At 42.0% G+C, this 24,227-nt stretch overlaps 1 protein-coding gene across 2 annotated transcripts in view; it reads left to right on the top strand.

The window, feature by feature from the left end:
* arap2 (ArfGAP with RhoGAP domain, ankyrin repeat and PH domain 2) overlaps nt 1-24,227 on the top strand; it is a 227,178-nt gene that overhangs the window by 54,045 nt on the left and 148,906 nt on the right. For both annotated transcript variants that reach the window (XM_050067659.1, XM_050067658.1), the window contains exon 10: nt 10,522-10,715. In XM_050067659.1, coding sequence (XP_049923616.1) covers nt 10,522-10,715 — 194 coding nt within the window. The remainder of the gene's footprint in view (nt 1-10,521; nt 10,716-24,227) is intronic.

Genomic DNA, 24,227 nt, shown 5'->3' with positions numbered 1-24,227 from the left:
TAAGCAGCACTGATCAAATATGAACCAAGATTCTGTCACTGTATTGCTTATTTTTTGACTGAAATGTCTTCAGAAATAAATTATACTGCACTGTTTAGCTGTTATATGGGAATTTGTGGACAGGAAGTGGGCACCATACCTGTATTTTAAGAGTGGAGGTTGAAAATACTGAAATCGAACAGTAAAACTAAGCAGCCCTGATCAAAAATAAACCAAGATTTTGTAACTGTATTGCCTGTTTTTTGATTAAAATGTCTTCAGAAATAGATTTTACTGTACTGTTTAGCTGTTACATGAGAATTTGTGGACAGGAAGTGGTTGCCATACCTGCATTTTAAAAATAGAGGCTACAAATACTGAGATCAAACAGTGAAACTAAGCAGCACTGATCAAATATAAACCAATATTCTGTTGCTGCGTTGCCTATTTCTCACCTCCAATGTTTTTAGAGAAATATTTTAGCTCACCATTTAACTGTAACATGAGATTGTTTGCTACCAGCCCGCCGCCATTTTGTTTCTTGTTTCTGAGCAGCCAAGGTGCATTATTTTGTTCATCATATTCCTGCATATAATGACATTCAAATAGGCAAGTCATGTATCAAATTGTTTGCCGACTTACTTAGTGGTGTTCACATGAATTTTCCCCAGGCAGGAGCTCATTTTTCCCATTACTTTTGACACACCATGAACGCAGCAGAAGACAGGCACATGTGCACAAAGGCTACAAAAGTCACAAGGTCAAACAGTCGAGATGCTAATTAAGGTCAGTTCAGGACAATGTGACGTTGACAGCAGCCACAAAATGACTGACACATCCCTGAGAATTCCCTCCTTCCTCTGTCGCTCTGCAGGAGGAAAGTGATTTAAGGACACACCAGCAGGTCACACTGAGGGTAACGTGAGCACACAGTCGGCTCTGTCAAACAGGAAGGGAGGAAAAAAGAGTAAAGGTACAAAAATATCACCCTAAACGACTCGTTGAAAACGACTTCATTACAGTCAGACCTGATCCAAGTTCAACCTGAAGATAACTGGACTGGATCCAAAATTCGATCAACCCAAACAGACCCAAACAGACAGATAACAGCAACACTAGAAGCCACCTGTAAGCAAATCCCCCTCGGTTAAGCTCTACCTGCGCTCAGCAGTTCACACTATAAAGTAAAGGGACACTGAGGTTTTGTTTCGTTATTCAGTGATCTGCTGATTGTTTTCTTTATGAGTCGTTTGGTCTATAAAATGTCAGGAAATACTGTAGTTAAGAAACTAATGCTATAATGTCCCAGCGTCCAAGGTGAGGTCAAAATAGTCGGGAAGTAAAGTTTATTTAATATAGCACCTTTAGTAGAGAGAGGTCACAAAGTGCTTCGCTGAAATAAAATGATTTACAAAAGAAGTTCATTTACTTTTACTCTGTGCAGTATATAAAGCTGCTGAAATAAAAGTCAGAAAGACTAGCTGACATAAAAAGTGCAGTTTTAGAAATATGTCTCATGGTATACAGTCTCTGAAGGTGCAGGATTCTACTTTTCTCACAGTCCGGTGTTAAAAGAAAGTAAAGAAAAATCATGATAAATTGTTACCGTATATCAAAACTCAATACTTGTAAGAGTGCAACACTTACATATCAGTCATCACCTAAGTATTGTAATAGCATTGAATCCGAAGATAAGCATTGTCCCAACCCAGTCGTCGAAATCCGGCACTTCGTCAGTGACTTCCAGTGTCAGATGCTGACAAAAAAGCCGTCCTTTACAGGTGGCATGACGCGCGGCCGGTTGCTGCTATTGTTTAACAGCGTCTGGCGGCGTCAGGGGGAAACGTCGCGGGACGGTAATGAGAGTTAATGTGGCGGAAGTTTGAGTAGGGTGGCGGGAGGGGTGGTGAATGGGTCCAACAACCACCGTCTTTCATCTGGGAGGCTGATGTTCACTTCCCTTAAGATTGTAAAGCCAAAACCTGTTCTTTTTTCCTAAACCAAACCACGTGTTTGTTGTTAAAGGAAAAATTATGTCAATTGGCGGTGTTGTGCCAACGTAGTGGGTTTACCTTGAAAGAAACTGTATGCAAACGGTACGTTTCCTGTGAAAACAGAAGTGTATTTTGAAAGAAGACAATGCATGTAACAGGCAGAACTTGACACAGCATCCGAGAACGTCAACAACCAACGCACCCAGGGTACCTTGCACGTCATATCTGGACGCAGAAAGTACGCACCCAGGGTACCTTGCACGTCATATCTGGACGCAGAAAGTCCATGACCAAAGGTTGATGTGTGAGGAGGTCGGAGTGAGAATTGTCTTCACCCTCATCAAAGGGTCAGGGGTGCCATGATGATCCTAGCCTGGTAAGACCATCCTGGTGGCATGAGCTCAACATTCTGGTTCACTCTCTGTATCAGTTTGGACTCGGTGCTGCTCCAAACACTTTCAGTGGACGGGACTACATGCCTTGACAGACAAACTCCTTTAGCCAATCAGCATAACAAAACACTGGGAGATATCATCTTCAGCGCCAGTGAAGCCACCTCATCAAGCTTTTGCCAAATCCGGAAGAAAAGCGGAAAGAATGTCTTGTCCTTCGAGAAATTCTACGAGTGCGTACTCTTGTTGTTGTTTAATTGTTGTTATTGACTCTATTTCTGCAATAACTTCACTTAGTGCTGTGTTTACTCTACTAACATTAGAGTTAGCTCTTGTTTGATTGGCTGCTTACATTATCCGCTAAGGTGCAGAGCCCTGATTTGACTTTAATTTCTGGATACAAGGCAATGTTGAGCTCATATCATCAGGAAGGTCTCACCAGGTTACAGTGATCCATTAGTATTAAACAAACTTGCAGTTCTACACTTGTCACTAATGTATCATGACACCTAATGTTTGGCTCTAAATACTGTCGGATTAATAACCTTTTCTTAATATATTTCCATGGTTGCAGGTGGTGCTTTATAGTAGAAAAGTGGTTGCCATCACCACAGGCATCTGCTGCTGACATTCTAGACAAAAAGACTGAATTGTACTCAGAAGTAATTGAAGCAAACAGTTGTACTTGATTTTTGGCTTGTCTTTTTTAATGTCCTAAGTATCTCTAATGTTGTGTTCACACTGGGCACGAATTAAACAATTTGTGTGAGTGAATTACATGTAAAATCAATGTAAAGATGCAATTAAACGTGACGCGACATTAATGACACGAAATTTGCAAATTAAGGGGCACGAATGAAGCAAATAGGAGGATTTCGCATCATGTCTCGTGACTGTTGAAAAATCTGAACTTCAGCGACCAATTAGTGCCGTGATAGCCAATCAGCATTGAGATCCTCCAGGGATGTATGATGCCAAGGATGGCGGTGGACGTTCATTCATCAATTCCGTGATTTCACGTGCATATGACGCAAGTTATTTGCACGTATGAAGCGAGTCAACAAAATATTCTAGTGTTCAAACTGGCGCAGCAACACAAAAGATCACATTGTGTTTGGTGTGAGCACAACATAAAAATGACCTCAGCCTTCACTGTTGGAGAAGCACCAATTGATCAACTAGTGACCGGAATTGATTGATTTTCAGCTTGATCGGCTATGACCGGTGACCAGCCAGTCAGTCTCAGATATAGCTGATACTCCGCAGGCCAAATTAGGCAAGCATGCATGATTGTTGCTTAAATTGAATTCTTTATTGCAGAAAAGTTAGAAATATGTTTTCGTTTGCTGTCAGTTCTAATTCTAAAAAAAGAAAATTGAAATCGGCCGGTCAGACTTCTACAAAAATCAGATTTGGACAAGGAAATCTTAGTCAGGGCCTCTCTAATCCCTGTTTGGGTCTTAATACTGTGTGTGTGCATCGTGTTTTCTACAGGATGTGTAACTGATTTCCACCTTGGTGCATACACAGTTTACTCAATCAGGATCATGCTGTGGTGGCAGCTATGATTAATGCTGACTGAAAAGGATACAAGGCGTGGAGCATGGCAGGAAGCAGGGGCAGGATGTCGTTATTCAGGCACTCTAAGATAGAAACAGGTGATCAGCTATCATTAAAGGAAGTGTGGCAGAATATGACTCATATTAAGTGCTTCGACTACAAGCTAAATATGTGTAAACTCATATTAGTCATCAAGGAAATGAGATGTCCGATTAATCTTTCTTTGTCCATCAGTCCGGTACACTGAGTTCTTTGTTGGATCACTGTTTCACTGCGAGGTGCTTTCAGCAAGACACCCGAGTCCTCGCCAGCTCCAGGCCTTTTTGTTCAATAGATGAGCTGTGGGAAGAAAGTGAAAAGACACATTTTTCCAATGTGGAGATCAATAAAGTATCACAAAAACAATTATTCTCTCTATTCTTAAATTGGCATGCTTCAACAGTATAATTTGTTAACCTCCTACAAACATTTCCTTGTGCTTCCGTAGCCTACATACCTAATAGTACAATTGATTTTGGCGACATGATTTGTGTGTCTGCGGTTTTTCCTCTTTTGGCGAAGAACTGGCTCATAATAAGCATCGTAATGGATGATGAAATTAAACAGCAAAAGAAGACCTCTCTCTTTTACTCTGAATATTAAAAAATAATAATACAATAGAACCATTTGGAAATACAGACATCAAGTAGGGATGTCACAAGAACTGATACCAAGTCGATGCCAGAATTCTGAAAGCCCGACAATACTCATTGTTCTCCAGCACAAAACAGTGACCTAAGTGACCGTCATGATGTTGAGAGAACACTGGACAATAAATTCCCACCTCAATTCCAAAAAAGCTGGCACACTGTGTAAATAAAAACAGGATGCAGTGATTTGTAAATTCGTCTTGAACTACATATGATTGACAACAGGACAAAGACGAGATATTTAATGTTTAACTAATAAGTTTTCCATCCATCCATCCATCCATCCATGGGCAAGAGCCCCTCCAATAATCGCCACCTTAAAATGGTGGAGGGGTTTGCATGACCCCGTGATCCTGGTAGCTTTGCTGTCCAGGGCTAATAGCCCCTGGTAGAGTCTCCCAAGGCAAAGTGTTCCCAGGGGAGGGGCCAGACTATGAGCGGTTCAAGAAGACTATGACGAAACGGCACATTTGAGGAAAGAGTTCCTTGCCCAGTATGGGGACACCAGGGCCCCCCTTTGGTGCCAGACCTGGGGGGGTAGTTCACAAGCAAGAGTCTGGTGCTTGGGCCATCAGTCTGAATTAATAACATGGAGTTGCTCCTCTGTGGGCCCACCACCTGCAGGGACTGGCATCGGGGCCGGGTGCATTGTGTGCCGGGCGGCAGGCAGGGACGCGGGCGTGCCGACCCCTGGTGTCTCAGTCTGGCCCTTGTCTTTTAACAGCACTTAGTAAGTATTTGAAAACTGAGGCCACTAATTTTGGAAGTTTTGAAAGTGAAATTCTTGCCCGTTCTTGCTTTGTATACAACTTCAGTTGCTCAACAGTCCAGGGTCTCCGTTGCTACATTTGTGCCTCATAATGCGCCACACATTTTGAGTGTTAGACAGGTCTGGACTACAGGCAGGCCAGGCTAGTACCTGCACTTTATTACTATGGAACCGTTGTAACGTGCAGAAGGTGTCTTGACATTGTCTTGCTGGAATCAGCAGGGACGTCCCTGAAAAAGACGTCTAAATGGCAGCATATGTTGCTCCGAAACCTGTATGTACCTTTCAGCGTTCATGGTGCCTTCACAGATGTGCAATTTACCCATACCATCACAGATGCTGGCTTTGGACTTTGCGCTGGTTACAATCTGGATGTTCCTGGAGGACACAACATCCATTATTTCCAAAAGCAGTTTTAAACATGGACTCATCAGACCACAGTACACTTTTCCACTTTGTGTCAGTCCATCTTATGCTACATTTGTAGATGTGGTGATGAACTGTGTTTACTGACATTGGTTTTCCACAGTGTGAGCCCATGTAGTGATGTCATTTGTGCAGTTATGTCAGTTTTTAAGGCAGTGTCGTCTGAGGTGTCTAAGGTCACAAGCATTCGGGCTTTCAAATTGCCCCTTACATGCATAATTTTTAGATGATGTTTTGGATTGCATATGGATCTCTAAATTCCTAAATAGTTCTCAACCTGCTGGACTGTTTTCCCACAGGTTTTTCACAAAGTGACCATCCTTGCTTGTAAACAACTGAGCCTTTAGGGGCCGTACACATGCCACGTCTTTAACTGCCTTGAAAACGCAAGGTCAGGCTCCGGGTGCTACTCTTGTGCCTTTTCTGTGCCATCTTTCAAGAGTGTGGCGACAGGTTGTGTCTGAGGTTACTAAGCAAGCTTTAGAAGCACTATATCATAGGTTATTTACCTGAAATCCTGAGTGCAGAGCTGATGTTCTTTCAGGCGCTGTTTGTGTGTAGGCCTATTGTTCGTGGGACAGATGTAAAGCTCTGGATAGCCCTGCACTAACATGATCAACTTCTTCTTCATATTAAGCACAGACTGATATATATGGATGAAGGGAAAGATGTCTGTCGGGTGTGATTGGTTGTCCCAAGTTTTTGGAACATGTTGCGTGTACGAGTTTGACCATTTAGTATCTTGTCTCTGTGCTGTATTCAATTGAATATAGGTTAAAAAAAATAAAAAATTGTAAATCATTGCCTTCTGTTTGTATTTAACCCAGCATCCCAAATTTTTTGGAATCGGGGTTGTACAACGACAACAGCCACGAAGGAGAAACATGTTGATATATCTCAAAGTGTCATAAACCCACATAGACTTTGCTTTTGAGGTGGATCATCAGGGATAGCAAAATCTAGATTAAATCTAAATGTTTTTACTAAAGGAGTGTATGTTTAAGTACATTCTGATCAGGTTTTGTGAATTGTGGAATTTCACTTCCATCTCCTTCTAAACTTCTTGCATCGTGACTTGCCTAACATGAAGTCCTCCACTGAGAGAACATTCATGAGATCCTCCATCCTGTTGTTTGCTTAAATTCATGGGTATCCAAAAATACATTTTCCTGAAGAGGGGGTGTGTGACGCCTCTGTTTGACCACACAAGTGCTCACTGTTGTTCTGAGAGCATCTCTTTGTCACTTTGTGTATTTCAGAAACATGTCTGTCATTCTGTCAAAGTGTTTTTTGTTTTTGGATGATGAGTTGAGAGCCGCCCAGGTTTGAATTTACTTTCTAAAAACTTTAGGAAAAAAGGGTGCCTTGTTGCATTTCCCTCAAATTTGCAGCTTTTTAGTTTTCATACCAGTTTAGAGATTTTTCTGATTTCCCTTTCCCCTTGTTTTTCTGTCTGGTATTGAACAGTTACCACAGTGGGTGCTGCTTTGGACCTGTGATGTGCGAGCGTGTGTGCTTGTGTGTTTACAATCCTTTGGTATCTCTTGTGTTTCCACTTTGCTGGCTTTGATAGCACAGTGTCTCGGGCGGTAGGGGAATGGGCTTTACAGCGCCGGCTTCATGTCTTCTTTTATGTCCGTTTGAAACGTTGCAGAGGAAGATATCTGAGAGGCTTTTTGAGTGTACATCGTTTGAATGTAAACCCTGGACAGAACACGATGCACTGTGCTACAGTTGAGCCATTTAGCTTTGAGGTAATCCAGGGTGATTTACACTAAGTTAAACATTCATTGTCTTGTTCAAGGACAAATCATTTGCGAAGACCGAACATGTGAAGTGCCAGTTACAGGACCCTCCCACAAACAGAGATTGTCCAGTTACAGTATATCTTAGCAACCATAACAAGGAGCTCTGGATTTCTGCCTATGCATGAGGCTATGGTAACAAGACTGTGTATCAAAGCAGTCTGGATGGTGAAGTCTTTTTTTAACCTTTCTAAAGCAAAAAATACAAAGGAACAAAATGTAAGGAAGGGATGAAACAGTGTGTTAGTCTGCCTTGATGTGTACTGCAATTGTTAACATGACACGCTAACTAGCTCACAGTTTACAGCAGCAACTAGGGACGCACTGATGTGAACTTCTGGGCCGATCACTTGTGCCAGGGAAACAAAGGAAACTTTATTGTATATAAAAAAAAGAAACAGTCATAAAGTCTTCATTACGCAATGTTTAAATGAGCACGAATTTAGTTGTACAAACAACTTTAACTATAACTTTTTCACATGTAAAACATCTTTTAAGGAGATGCAAAAGCATTTTTACTATATATGACACGATGTATGATATTTGACGCTAATGTTAATTAGCTCTCTTCCTCCCGACTTCAAGACAGATTTGTTGTTCACAATGTAGCACTATCAGCGTGCATCCCTTACGCCTCAGTAGTGCATTTGCTGTGTCCTTTCTTTCCGAAGGTGTTCCAGGGAAGGTCTTGGTTTGTCCCAACCACATTTTGTGTTGTTCCAGGGACATATGCGCGTGAAATGCTAAATTGATAAATGAACTGCCGGTACGTCCTCGGCATTATATGTTGCCAGAGGATCTCAATGCTGATTGGCCCTCGCGGCGCCAATTGGTCGCTGAATTTCATATTTTTTTTAACTTTCATGAATAAGCATATGATGCAAAATCGCGCTACTTGCTTCGTTCGCACTGCTTAATTTGCGTAATTTGCTTATTATATATTATCACTGGCATTGCGTCCATCGCACCACCCGGCAACAATTCATGTCTAATTGCATCTTTACATTAACTTCACATATAATTTACTCGTGCAAATTGTTTCATTCGCACCCCGTGTAAACACAGCATTAGTGTGGAGCCCTGCTTTTTAGCCTGTGCAGAATTGACAATGAAAAACATTGGTCATTGCCATTGGTTAATGTCATCTTATTTGCCGATAGGGCAATGGCAGTCAACAAGAATATCAGTCGATACCATTGTTAAGCCAATAAACAGGTGTGTCCCTTGTAACCTTAGAATACTTCTGAGACCACGGGTTAGCATATCATTGAACTACTGATAGTTGTTTGTGGGGTTGCAGGGTACTTCACGAAATGTCTGGCTCACAACTGTCAGATCCACTTTGTAGCCTTGTATTCCTTCACCATGTAGAAGCCAGTTTGGGATGCTGTAGGAGTTTAGGATAATATTAGCAGGTTTGTCATGAACTTTATTGGATTTGAGGTTTACACTCGGGCAACTGTTAAATTTTCCAGACACGTCGGTTAGGTTTCATCCGAAGTTTTCAGCCTTTTTATCGTACTTTTATGAATGCAAACAGACGTTTTGCCTGGCACACATCTTTAGTCTCAGCCTGTAAGCATAGTATCATGTGTCAACGTGACCTCATCGCTACTTGTCCTATTTTGCCGCTTGGGCACATGCGCCAAGCATTAGGGTTAGGGTTGGAGGTTAGATTTAGGCAACTTAACTGCTCGGTTATGGACAGAAAAAGATTGCGAATGTCACCAAAAACCATTTGGCTTTGAATTCCACAAATACTGCAAACAATTATGTAGTTTGTTGGTCTCGAACGCTCGTCTCTTGGGTCGGAGTCTTGTGTCACCCACCCTTAGCGGACTTTCACGATCTTTAAAAGTGTCCTTTGTTGCTCTGAGTGTCTAATAATGACATGGACGGGTTTACATTGAAGTTTTTGTTGAAAGCCCTGTGTGTCTCGAAGATACATCAATTGCATATTTAAAAAAACCCCTGAAAGGTTACTAATTTAAAATTCTTGTAGCTAACGTTAGCTTAATTAGCTAGCTAGCTACAGACAATAAAATCTGCCAACGCGACATTTGTCATTTCAGCCTGCACAGTTGTTAGTCGATGGCTTTTGTCTACGTCTATCTGAATTCAAGGATCCGTTATCTTATTCTGAGTGGCAAATCTGTCACCATTATCATCGTAAACTGCGCATGTGCTATGTGAGATTGTGAAGCTTGAGGCGTGGTAGCATCTGTAGCTAAGGGGGCTGCGCGTAGCCACCGGACATTTACACATTTTCCTCACATCAAATCAAAGTCGTACTCCATCACAACCGAGCTAAACAGCCCCTTAAAGACGACACCTTTCTGTGACTTTGCTCTGTCGATTTCCAGGTTGAGACAAATTAGTGGATTCACAGAACTGTAGCAGAGTCTCATTAGAAGCTATATTCTTTAATTATATATTTTAATTAGGTGGTGTGTTTGACTCAAATTACCCTGGCCACATCTTGCTCGAGGCTTGCAAATCTCAGAGTAGCAGCTATCTATATCTCGAGTGCTAGACTTTGCACTTTTCAGCTTTGCAGGATATTCTTTTTTCCAGGGGCTAATTTAATTTAAAGTTAATTTTCACCAATCGTAGCTCATCCCATGTTTCAGTTACTTTTCTTTTAGACTCTGTATCAGTATGCAGAGGAGGTTTAGCAGCCAACAAGCCAGTGTAGCTCACTGAAGGGATGTAAAAATGATGAATTACATGTAACACTATGATTCAAAGACTTTAAGATGCCCTGATCTCTCTTTGTCTAGTTCTCTTTCTGGCCTTTTTTGATTTCTTTCTCTCTTGCTTTCACTCTCTTTCACACACACACACTTGTATCCACATGCACCTCTCTGTTTCTCGGTTTCAGTCTCTCACTCATGCACATGTCCACAGGGGAGCGCCAGGAGTGGATGGAAACTCTTCAGACGGCCACGCGCCCCCCCGCCTGCGGCTCCCAGAAGCGCTCCGACAGCCTCTCCCACCCCTCCTCCACAAACAAGCGAGGCTTGTTGGAGCTCCGCGGTTACAAAGGCAGAGTGCTGGTGTCCCTGGCGGGGAGTAAAGTCAGGCTCTGCAAAACAGAACAGGTACTTCCAACACCGCCGGGACTTCCTCTCTACAGGATGACAGCTTCCTGTTTGAAAAAGGGGAAGATGATAATCACAGCCTATTTGAAGCAGATAAGGCAGAGATGGAGATGTTCATGAAAGATACGGGGAGGTTCATGAATGTGTAATTTGAAAAGTAAATATATATGTGTGAAAATGCCTCAGGGTTCGGGGTCCTGAGATATATTGTGCTCTATTCTTGGTTTGTATGAGCACATGTTAGCACATAGGACACACTAAATGTAGCCAAGTTATTTATGAGGCTTTGTTGACCAGACACGCCAGCACAACTACGACTAGCAACCTTTAAAAGTGGGCTAAAATAAAAGTATAGTGGATATATAGTCAGTGAAAACAAACCAGCTTGGTACAGTGGAAGAAGAAGAAGGTGCTTCTTCGCTTTGATGGCTGGTCCGACAGGTGCTCAAACACGCCTAGTTTATGGCTTGATTGTAAATGAAACACTCAAAGGCTTTTAATTTTAAACGAGGACTTAGGTTTTCTGGTCCAGACCGAATATACATGTGAAAATGAGGAATGGTACACTTTACATCAGCCGCCCAACCTGTTCACATCCCGACTTGTCACATATCACTGCTTGGGCGTCTACCAATTACAGACTAGGAAACTTGTTGTGTTTGTTATTGATGTTCCAGTACGTCCATTTTCTGTCCTTTCAAAATACACGTCCCCTTTTCACAGGAAATGTACAGTTTCTGCTCATGAGATGCATAGCGTCTTTTTTAAGATGAACTTAATACGTCGGTAAAACAAGTCGTATTTTTGTTTATTTCCTTGCGCAACAAAAACACACGGTTAAGTGCCAAAAAAAAAAAATCATGGTTTGACTCTACATTCATACGGTAATCAAACACTGGGCTCCTGGGTGAAAATCCAGGGTTTGTTTGACCCATCCACCACCACTCCCTTCCCGTCCACCTTAAAGGGACTTTCTGGCTTCTATGTTATATAGTTACCGGCAGTGTTTCAAACTGAGGCAGTCCTAAGGTGTATCATATTGTTACGAAAGGTGGTGTCCGGCCACGTCTGACTTGGTGTCTGCCGAAATCACTGACAAAGCGATAGTATCTGACGACTTCAGAACTCTCCATGACTTGAGAACGGGCTGTGCTGCCACATATTGTTTTCTTATGTTTGGAGCTGGACCATTATTTAGAGAGCTATTGAAATATATATACCGTTTTGTTATTCATTGCGTGCATCAGAGTGCAGAGCGCACTCTAGGCCCAGACGGAGCAGGAGAACGTCAGGTGTAGTTAAAGTGAAACTAAAGTGTTCATTGCTCTGGGTCTAAAAGTTTGTTTTCACTTGCCTCTGCATCAGCTGCTCCTCTCATCCATCATTCTGATCAGCTCTGATCAGATTGACTGATCAGTTATCTACCTGGCGACAACACAGAATGAGACAAAGGGACACACACACACACACACACACACACACACACACACACACACACACACACACACACACACACCAGGAGCAGCCTCAAAATCACCCTTGTCAAACCCACCAGACCCCATTGAAATAAACAGTAGTTTAAGCATATATATAGACTCAGCATATTTTCACATTTAACTGGGTGAATTAAGGGTTTGTTTCAACCAAACCAGAGTTGATGATTGTTGGAACAGTGGAAAGATGAACCAAGAGTGTTTGTGTGAGTTTTAATTTATTTCTGTTGACTCTGAATGAAGTGTGTTTTACGATGATAAAATAAATGGAGTCTGGTGGGTTTGGTGATAGCAATTTCAGGGCTGTTTTTGGTTAAACAAAAAGGATCTTACTCTTTCACAAAAAGGTCTATCTCTGTAGGGATCCCTTCCGTGATGTCAGACACTCAGAATAACAATCTGAGCATCTCGGTGGCAAACACAGACACTTTTGGTGGATGGAAACTGACGGGGCACAATTTCCCAGCCTGTTTGCTGCTGTCAGCTGCAGTGGTCTCGTTCAATACTGGACTGATTTAAATTGTTGTCTCCATTAGTTACTTAGACACAAAAAACTTAGGAAAATGGGGTTTAGGTTGAAAAATACCATAGTTGCCCTTTAATAAAACAAAAGTCAAACCGGCCAACTTGTAATAAAATTCGGGGCCGTTGATACTCTTGAGGGTTTGGGGCCCTGGGGCAGTTGTGGTTAGTAATTCAGCCCTGCTCCTCTCATCGACTTTAAAAGTAGTGCACTCCAGGCAAGTCAGCCAGCAGCACTATAAGTGTCAGCGGCTGCCCCAGCCCTTTTTGCTCTCAGTGCCAAGTCGCTCTTTGTTCAGCCAGATTTTTTTTTTTTGTGCTCTGAAGAGGCACTTCAAGCATCATTGTTGCCCAAATATCACACAGTGACCCCAAGTGATCCTCTGATTTGCTAAGTGTCCTTTTGGTTCACCCGCTCACCCTCTTGCTGGCCTAAATATTTCCCTTAATTGGCCCAAGTGCCCTGCTGCTGCTATCCTTACTGCTCTTTTGTGACCTATAGGGAAAATATGAACCCTAAAGGCAGATTTAAAGTCGTTAATAGTTGGCTCTACTCAGAGCTAGCGCAAGTGGCTTACGTCGTTGTGAGCATTTATACTTGTATGGTGATGTGGCTGTGACTGTTTCGGAGGCAAATGTACTTGTCCCTCAAGTTCTTCCATCTCATGAATTTGCTCCCATCTGGCAGAGAAGAGTCATAAAAAGTACATATTTACAGACTTTCTCAGTTAATCTCTCCTCAGTTTGGTCCATGTTCAATAGGGCTGGGTATCTGTGTTCTAAACTGTTAATGTATGGACCAAAATAGCTCAGGACCAAGTGGTATCCAAATGTCTCCAGTCAAACGTTACCTGAATTTGATCTTGTTTGCACCAGGGGTCAGATCCCAAACCTGTCCAACCTCTCCACCACATCAGCAAACTTTCTGTTGCTGCCTTCTCCTGAGCCGCTCACTGAGTCATTAAAATGGTTCCAACAAACTCACACTGACACAGAAGTGGCTCAACTGCCGTTAAACTCGTTAATAACCATTAGGTAACGTTAGCTGGGTGATTGTAGCAGTCCTTCATGGGTGTCGAACGAAGTACTCTATTGGTATCGGTATCATTTTAATGGTACTGGTACTGGTAACTTTTTTAGGAAGAATTTTTGGGCGGCTTTTTTACCTTGATTGGAAAGAACAGCTGCAAAAGAAAGGGAAGAAAGACAAAGGGGGCCGCATGCAAAAAAAAGGTAGCTGGTCGGAATTGAATTTGTTCCGCTCGGAAAGACTTGGCGTACATGGGGCCAGCGTTCAAAAGAGACATGAAAAGAAAGACGTTTGACTCTTACATCAGACAGACATTGGAATGAAAATTGGGTTGACGATATTAAAGATATCAAAGGATGGTAGAATTTCATGTTGTGTGGACGTCAACATTATGTAGTTTTGCAGACATTGGGTTTTGTTCTTTATACCTTGTGACTTATTCTACACCAAGCTGATGGTAGCATGTGACGTCTGGAAGACGTTGGATTTTGGTGACTTAACAACACAACTTAAAACCAACAAAATACAAATGCAATCTGTCGTCACTGTTCTGCATCCATTGATGTTGGCATTGGACGTTGTCCTGACATTGAATTTTGGTCACCTCATGTCACAACCCAAATTCAACCAAATATCAACGTCTAACAATGTTGCTGTCCAGCTGGGCTGCGCCTCAGATAGTCAGTGCACCCTGCTGCCGGCTAACGCCACACAAATATCTGAAAACTTTAATGCCCACCAGAGCTAAAACTCTTTTGGTAACTACACTGTCTTCCTTTTGGCACCATGTTTAGACCAGTTATTCTGTTTTTGAATTGTCAAAATTCAAACACAAGAGGTGGAGATATTGTGACTTTTGGTTCCTGGTATGAGTCGATTCTAAAAACCCTGAGTCTTTTTCTTAAATCATTCGGCATGCTGCTTAAACATTAGTGTGCTTATTTATAGGACTTTGAATTTGTTTCAGAGATCATTTTGGAGCCTCTTGCTGACACATGACCAAAGAGCCTAAAAAGTCAGCAGTCCTTTACTTAGCTGTGTACTTAGAATACACTTCAACAAACTAATACTGTCTTTTGATAACTCACATCTCCTCTTAACAGCAGAATAAAGTAGAGATCAGTTTTCACTTTCACACGTAGTTTCTCTTGAGTCTTTCTTATTTGATGTGAGTCCAATTAAGCCCCTGATAGTCCCTGCTCACGTACAGAGACTCCGTTCTCCGCCTACTCCTGTCCCGGCAGCGAGATATCCTATCTGAGATTGAAAGATATCTCACACGCAGTGATACTATTTCTTAAAGTGCCTCACACGTATTTGTGTGCATATTTGATACACACATCCAGCTCATCTCCATTCCTCCTTGGCTCTCATTTCATTTCGCTCTATCTTTTTAGTTTTCTTGTTTGCCTTTCATTATTTTCTTCATTAGCGTGAACAAACATCTTTGTTAGAATTCTCTTTTGGGTATCACTCCATGTCAGCACATTTCCACTTCCTTGATCTGAGACAGCGGGAGAAACGCAGGGAAAGAGGGAATCAGAGAGAGAGGACAAATTAATTGTATTATTTCAGCTTACGAGCTAAATCCCCGGCATAAATGCGGCAGCGGCAGTGCGTTTTTGCAGAGAGAGGAAAGGGAGACGGGGAATGGAAGAGGAGAGAATAAGAGACGGAAACAAAGAGACAGAAGTAGAAAGATGAAGTGAAAAGGGTGGAGGTGCAGAGGTCGCAAGAGTGAGAAACGAGCGTCGGCGGTTTGTAAGGAAAAAGGAGAGAGTGATGGAGAGTGAGAGTGCGGGGAGGGAGGTAGACCGTTGCCCTGTTCAAGTTCAGTGGAGTGGAGTATTTAATCTAACATGATGAACGAGCTATTGGAAACATCATCCTCCCAGCTCCTCCTTCACCACCCCTACCCCATTTCTCATGGGCTGTAAGCCCTGTGATGAAGCTGTGTTTAAGGTCATTTTAACACCAAGGTAAAGAAAGTCAGATGAAGCGCAAAGTGTGTCACACACACACGTTTACTCTAAGAATGATCTGGGATGCATGCGTTGGCGATAGTCATGGCCACAGCTATTATGTTTTTGGGTTGTCTATCCGTCCATCTGTTCCGTTCTTGTTAGCACGATATCTCAAGGAGGCAAAAATGTCCACATGGACTCAAGCTTGATCTGATTTGATTTTGGTGGTCAAAGGTTAAACGTCAAAAGTCACCATGAGCTTGCATCTGTTTCATTCTTGTGAACATAGTATCTCAAAAAAGGTCACTGTGACCTTGTTCGTGTCATTCTCATGAAAGTGATATCTCAAGAATGCCTTGAGGGATTTTTGCCTGTCTCGTTTTTTTTGAATGCTTTATCTCAAGAACATCTTGAGGGGATTTCTTCAAATTTGGCACAAATGTTCACTTGGACTCAACAATGAACTGAAACTTTGGCAGTCAATGGTGGAAGGTCAGGGTCACTGTGACCTTGTGTGAGTCATTCTTATGAATGTGATATCTCAAGAATGCCTTGTTTTTTTTCTTCGAATTTGGCACAAACGCCCACTTAGACTCAAGAATGAACTGATTTGTTTTTGGTAGTTGAAGGTCAAAGGCCAAGTTCAAGGTAACTGTGACCTTGTCTATGTCATTCTTGTGAACGTGATATCTCAAGAATGCCTTGAGGGATTTTTTTCAAATTTCCACATTGACTCAAAGATGAACTGATTCGTGTTTGGTAGTTAAAGGTCAAAGGTCAAGGTCACTTTGACCTCAAATAACATGTTTCTGGCCATTAATCAGGAATTACTTCACTAATTATGACAAAATTTCTCACAAATGTCTATTAGGATAAAATAATGACATTAAATGATGACATTTTATATCCCAAAGGTCAAAGGTCAGCTTCACCGTGACATCATAATGTTCTGTATAAACACTTTTCTGGCCATTATTCAACGTAATAACGCAGGAATAGAAGGAGAGACATTTGGTCAGGTACTGAATTGATGACACTAATAATTTTGGGTGTCCGCATTGAAAATGTGCTGATTATATAAATCAGAGGCCCGGGGGAAGATGTTTGTGAAGCATCCATGTTTTTGCGACTTGAGAGGTTTGTGTTAGCATACGACATCGAGGCGTTAATTGTAGTTGTTTTTGCTCCCTTTATTCACAGGTTTAAGTTTGATATCTAAGACTTTTTTCATGCATTCAGTAGATGTACTTCTCTCAATCTTTGGTCGTAATTTTGTTCTGTCAGTTTGCACTTTTACTTTTCTATAATAATCCATCCACCTGACAGGTGTGGCATATCAAGATGCTGATTAAAAAGCGTCAGTACTACACAGGTGTACCTGGGGATGGTCACAATTAATGGCCACTCTAAAATGTGCAGTTTGATCACACATCATGATGCCACAGATGTCACAAGTTTTAAGGAAGCATGCCATTGGTATGCTGCCTGCAGGAATGCCCACCAGAGCTGTTGCCCATGAATTGAATGTTCGTTTCACTATCTAAGCTGTCTCCAATGACATAAACGTGAATTTGGCAGTACATCCAACCAGCCTCACAACCGCAGACCACATGTACACCAGCTCAGGACCTCCACATCCATCCTTTCTTGATAAGCTACACCTGTCAGGTGGAGGGATTATCTTAGAAAAGGAGAAATGCTCACTAACATGGATTTTAACAAATCTGTGACTAAAATATGAGAGAAATTTATCTATTCAGTACAAAAAAAGTCCTCGACCTTTAACTTCAACCTGTATGAAATAGGAGCAAAACAAAAAGTTTTGCATTTAAATTTTTGTTCAGTATAATTCTTGTTTCTTGTACTGGCGTCGGTTAAACACAGCTTTTTGTCTAAAACAAAATATGCTTCCTTTTCCCTCCCTTTCATTCCTACTTAATAAAAGTTACACATGCAGTGGAGCCTTCTCTGGTGGGGAAAGGTATTCTGAGTATACAATAACAGCGAGACTGAGGATTTAATTAATCTCTGCTTTAATTAAATCTCTTTCTCATTTGCTCTTCTCAAGATCTTCTTTGTAACAATTAACATCATCCCAAGACTGCAAGGCCGTTTTGTAGAATTTGTGACACTAGAGTGAGTCTCGTTTCACCGAGGCACTTCCTCTTGTAATGAGTTCTGTTTCTTTTGGCATACCTGATACATCTAAACGATAATCAGCATATTTGAAATGCACTCTACACTACTGTGTGTGCGGTTTGGTGCAATGTTTCTGTTTAACTATGAATAGAAGTGCAATTTTTACTTCTGCTTGTGCTCTACTTTACATGCGCTGTCCACACTCAGGGACTCAGGGCCCTTAAGGAGCGTTCCCACTAAGGGTGTGAGGGTTTTGGGCTGTCCCACTGTCATATTTCTAAGGGTATGTGAGCTCTCTGGCAAACCCTTTGAACCCTTTATGTACACTATCTGTGAGCCCACAATTCTGCAAACTTTGCCTGATGGAATACTCCAGAACTCGTAGCGTTGTGACGTTAAAACACCGGGTTACCTGGTGGGCCTGGAAACGAAAAGTGACAGAGCTACAGAGTGTAAGAGTCTTTTGCTGAGCGGACTGTTGGCTGTACACACACCTCCGTCACCGTTAGATTCAACTTGGTCTCACTCGGAGGTCAGCAAATACCAGAACTTGGGCAGTGACTTCCAGCGTCAGACATTGCAAAAAAGGGCATCCTTTCATGTTGGCATGATGCAGGGGGAAACACGGCCAACAACAATGTAAGTTTAGGGGGTGTACGTCTGAGTAGGGTGGGCGGGAGGGGTCCAACAACCACCGATTTTCACCCAAGAGGCTAGAGTTTGCTTCTCGTATGATTGTAAAGCCAAACCTTGTTTTTTCCTAAAACCAACCATGTGCGTTTGTTGGCTTAACGTAACCATGTGTGTTTGCTGTTGGTCGAGTCAGGAGACAAGAATGTGGTCCTAACCCCGGTTCACTCAAAAGTCGTCGAAATATAGAACTTTGTCTGTGAATTCTGGCATCAGACACCTTCAAGAAAGTCGTTCTTTCAAGTTGGCATGATACGCAGGTGGTTGCTGTTATTATTTACCGGCGTTAGACAGCGTCAAGGGAAACGTGGTGGGACGATAATGAAAGTTAAGGCAGCAGAAGTCCTAGTAGGGCAGGCGGGAGAGGTGGTGGATGGGTCCGAAAACCATTGACTTTCACCCGGGAGGCTGGTATTCGCGTCCTGTAAGATTTTGTAAGTATATTTTGAAAGAGACTGTATGTAAACTGTACATTTCCTGTGAATGAACAGAAGTGTATCTTGAAAACAGACAATGCATGTAACAGGTAGAAGCTGACATGTGTCCCAGAAATAACAACCAAATCACCCAGGGTACCTTGTACGTCGTATCTTGACATGGAAAGTCCATGACCAAACGTTGATATGTGATGATGTCTGAGTGAGAGTGTGTTGTTAGATCAGGAGGACGAGGGAGAGATGAAAGATCTTTTCCGATCTCTCTCCATATTGCTCTATCAGCTACTACAACCCCCAAACAGTGATGTGCGGTTTTATATGACCAGTGTGGCTAGCTAGTCGACCAAAGTCTCATTTAATTTGACGAACTTTTGTATATGTCCCTGAGTGCAGGATGAGTCATCAAACATTTAAAACCAGGGTTTGAGAGTAGATATGAGGTGTTGGCATAGCGACACTTTGAGCTAAATCCTAACATCATGCTAACATGCTCTCAAAGACAATGTTAACACACTGATGTTAACCAGGTTTAATGTTTACCTTGTTTAGCATCTAAGTTTAGTATGTTAAGATATGTTCACATCAAACGATACAGTATTTTTGGAACATTTTGGAACTCACAAGAATTCACCATTAAGAGCAGTTGTGCAAATTGACTAACCGGGGGAGGCAGCGAACGGCTATCTTTGTTTGCAGTGAAGCACTATTTATAGTTGAATGTAAACACAGTAAAAAAAAAAAGCTCTTAGCCCTGACACAGTGTGAACCAAGATGGTAACACTTTTTTTTTTTTTATCACACTGTCACGGCAGGAAGTTTCCGCTTCACACCTTCTGTTGTTTACATACCACAATAAAAGACCACCTTCAAATTGTCAGAGCATTTTGCTAAGAAGCATTTTAACAAATAGCTTACACAAGTCATAGCTATAGTTTTAGAACTTACCATGTAATGTTTGTTCTGTCTCTGTACAGTGCTGACGCTGACATAGCTCTGGATGCACATAGACAGCGCCATTGTTTGTCCTTTATGTCAGTCAAGAGAATCTCAACTAGGGGCGCATTCACACCAGGATAGTCGGGGGACTCGGTTTGATTGGGCGGGGAATGCTGAAAAATGTCACACCTTCATTTGGTTCGGTTCACTTTAATACTGCACTTTTTAAAGCGGACCAAACCACCTGGACAACGTCACGCAGTTACAACAGCTGCTCGTTTGGGGGTGGTATTGCCCGAAATGACTACTGACGAGGAAGAAAAAAAGCACGAGGGAGAAGAAAACCCAGCTCATCGATTGGCCAGGACCGAAAACCGAAATCTATGCCCTTCAGCTGGCTTGGTTACCACAAAAACACCAAACACCAAAATGCACTGCGCCCTACGTCACTTCCTCTCTTTGGTTCGCTGGATAGTCCATTTGTATTTCACAAACAGTGACGCACGGTTTTATATGACCAGTGTGGCTAGCTAGTCGATCAAAGTCTCATTTGATTGGACGAACTTTTGTAAATGTCCCTGAGTGCAGGATGAACTACATCCTTACATCAGCATGCTAACATGCTCTTAAAGACAATGTTAACACGCTGATGTTAACCAGGTGTAATGTTTACTTTATTTAGCATCCAACGACTATTGACCAGGAAGAAAAAAAGCATGAGGAAGAAGAAGACCCGGCTCATTGATTGGCCAGGACCGAAAACTGAAATCCATGCCCTTCAGCTGGCTTGGTCACCACAAAAACAACCAAACACCAAAATGCACTGTGCCCTACGTCACTTCCTGTCTTTGGTTCACTTCCTCTCTTTGGTTCGCTGGATAGTCCGTTAGCATTTCCCACTGTAAGCGAACTGCACCAGAGCTCACTGTGCAAGTGAACCGAGAACCAGTTTTCAAGCAGACCAGGGTTCGCTCGTTTGGTCTGCACCAGAGTTCGAATGAGCGTTCACATCACCGAGGCACATGACTTGACTCGAGTCAGACTCGAGCCGCAAATATGATGACTTAATAATAATAAAAATAATAATATATTTTATTGCTGGGCGCCTTTCATGACACTCAGAGTCACCTGAAAGAGAAAAATACGGAGTAAAATACAATAAAATACAAAGTACAAGATAATTCAACATTTTACAACGAAACAAACAAATATCAGTTTAAAAAGCAAACAAAACATCTGTTCAGGCTTATCCACTCAAAGAGAGTAGGAAAGCCTGAACAGGTGAGACTTGAGACTTGCTTGACTAACGTTGATAAAAGACTCAACTTGACTTTGACTTTGTATTCATGACTTGAAACTTGAGACAGATGACTCGAAAGGACTTGGCTTTAATTCAGTATTAAAGGCACGCTAAGCAGCGTTGGGCGTCACTTCTGTTTACGTTCAACAATGCGGATCGTGAGGAGATGTTTGCTGTATGTGACATATGACTTGACTTGTGACTTGCTTGACCTGAGCAATGACTCGACTTGACTTGCCTGACTTATAGCAGGAACTTGACTTGACTTGCTTGATTCTCACCACAACTAACTTGGGACTTGCTTGAGACTCGAAGGTAAAGACTTGAGACTTGCTTGTGACTTGCACATGTGGGACTTTCCCCCATGTCTGACTCACTCTGAAGCAGCATCAGACTCATGAAGTCTTTATAGCTGTGCTCCACATGCACAGTAAAACTCTTTAAATATACTTTTGGCCAAGTGGCTGACAGACAAACTGTGACTTTTACTACACTGTAAAACCTCTTGTCACTTTGACACATGACTTTCAGAGATACTGCCAGAATACATTTTTGTTTGTATCTAAAATAACAAAGTAATAATATAAAGCTGTTATATAAAAATTATTACGCTGCCTTTTATTCAGGTTTGCTGTAAGTGCATTCATCACTCGCCTCCTTTAATCTCTATACGTTCAACCAAAGTATTTGTTTTCTTGTGCTTCCCTTTTCTTATCTTTTACTATCAACCGCAGCTCTTTGCTTTCCTTGACCTCTGTCTCCACTTTCTGATGTTTAAAATAATCACAAGTCTTTTGTCTCCATTGAGTGTGTGCTCTTTTAAACTCACCTACACCTCCGCGAGACAGTCTTTGCCTGCATGCTTTTAGACCATCTTAAGCGGTTGAGTGGACATGGAATTGGAGATAGAAGTCGAGGCTGCCTTTACTTGTCTGGCTTCTTTTAGAGCAGCTCGGCACCGTGGAGTGACTGGCTCGTACAATGAGAGGTTGAAAAGCTTTGAAAGAAATTATAATTGGATGCATGACTGGAATATTTAGAGTTCGCCTTTGCTCAGCACTTACCAGGTTAAGGTTATTCATTGTAGGTACGAGACAATTTCTCTGGCATTGGGCAGGAATTTGGTGACTTTTCTTGATTTGGGTTGATTTGTATTCTCTTTGAGCTGATAAATTAGTTCTGTCTCTTCTTGTTTAAAGGGACAGTTTGGATCTTTTGAAGTAGTCAGTGTATTGCCTATAGTAGATGTCAGTCTGCAAGCCTCCAGTTTAGAGAAGCAGACAGGAGTACTGCCACAGCAGCTAAGCAATGTACTGCTGTGGATGGGGGCAGAACATGTTTTAACCACCCAGAAAAATCATTGTTTTTAAATGGGACTCTCTTAAGGTGGCTAAAATACATTTTGCTGCTGCCCCTGTCTACAGCAGTACATAGCATAGCTTCTGTGTTGACACTCAGGCCTGCTTCCCCAAACCTAAATTGTGCCGACTGACATCTACTGTAGGAAATACACTCACCATGGATAAGTGCCTCGTATAAGCCCAAACTAACCCTTTAAATTCTTTGAAATGCTCTCTGTAGTACAGTATGTGGACAAACAGTGTATAAAATCACGCATGCATGCACACATTCACCTCTGGGTATTTTCCCCTCTCCCCCTATAAGCACCATTATTGCCACCTACCTCTCTGCTGTTGTAATTGGGTGAGTTATTTTTACCTCTAATGCCTCCACTTCCTCTCCCCATCCCTCCTTCCCTCCATCCTTGGTGAATTAATTGGAGAGGGCAGGAGGCCACGGCACATATTGGGTAGGTAACGAGTGGCGAGGGCTGGACGGCCGCTAACACCCAGTGCTCTAATTGGCTGCCTGAGAGGGATGAGGGTCATTAGGTATAGGTGACTGCTTTGCCCTCTCAGCACAGCCACGCACTCTCATGCACATACATCCAGTGCATACAGTGCAGGCGCCTTCCTCCTCCATACGTCCCTCCAGTATGAGACAGAGCAGTTATGCAGTAATACATGTAAACCATCAAACCCTCATTATGCCGTCAAGCGTCTTTAAACCGTCGAACAAACTGAATTCAAAAGAGAAATGACTGTATGTGGGTATAATTGATGGAATAGAGAAGGCAAGTTTCTGCTGCTTCGGAGCCCTCACATCAAAACTTTTAGCTCAATTAGGACCTCACTATAAAGTGAATTCACTTGTCTCTTGCTCCTTTTCTTTATCTTCCTCTGTCTCTTGCACCCTCTCTTTCTGAGCTGAGAGTGCCTTAAAGAGTACTTTTGGTATTTTATAACCTGAACCCTATTTTCCCATGTTTTTGTGTCTACGTGACTAATGGAGACAACAGGTTTTTTAGCAAGATGGCTGCAGCTCACAGCTGAGAAACCACCTACAACAGAACCACTCAGGGCATTTGTGCACCGTCAGTTTACGTTGGATTTCGGAGCTGTTTCTGATTAAACAAAAATGATCTCAAAAAGGTCTATCTCTGTAGGGATCCTTTCCATAGTGTTGCCAGACACTTATAATCACAGTCTGAGCCTGTCAGTGGCAAAAACAAACACTTTTAGTGGACGTACATTGAAGGTGCCCAAATGCCCTCAGTGGTTACATTGCAGCCTGTTTCAGGGCTGCCAGCTGCACCGTCAATTTACATCCACTAAAAATGTTTGTGTTTGCCACTGACAGGCTCAGATTGTTGTTGTTAGTGTCTGACAACGATATGGAAAGGATCCCAACAGAGATAGACATTTTGTTAAAGAGCAAGATCCTTTTTTGTTTAACCAGAAACAATACGGAGATACAACGGGGCAGTTTATTTTGATTTGTTTTTGCATTCTGATGTGGTTTTTCAATGACGATCTTCTAATTTTAAATGTCACTCCTTTTTTTCAGCGTCTTTTAAGTATTTACCAGAGTTGATTATTGTTGGAAAAGTGGAAAGATGAACTGAGACAATTTTAGTTAGATTTATTTATTTTTATGGATT

This window comes from Epinephelus moara, chromosome 17 (assembly GCF_006386435.1).
Source record: "Epinephelus moara isolate mb chromosome 17, YSFRI_EMoa_1.0, whole genome shotgun sequence".
Lineage (NCBI taxonomy): Eukaryota > Metazoa > Chordata > Actinopteri > Perciformes > Serranidae > Epinephelus > Epinephelus moara.
This window is presented reverse-complemented; position numbering and strand designations above follow the sequence as displayed.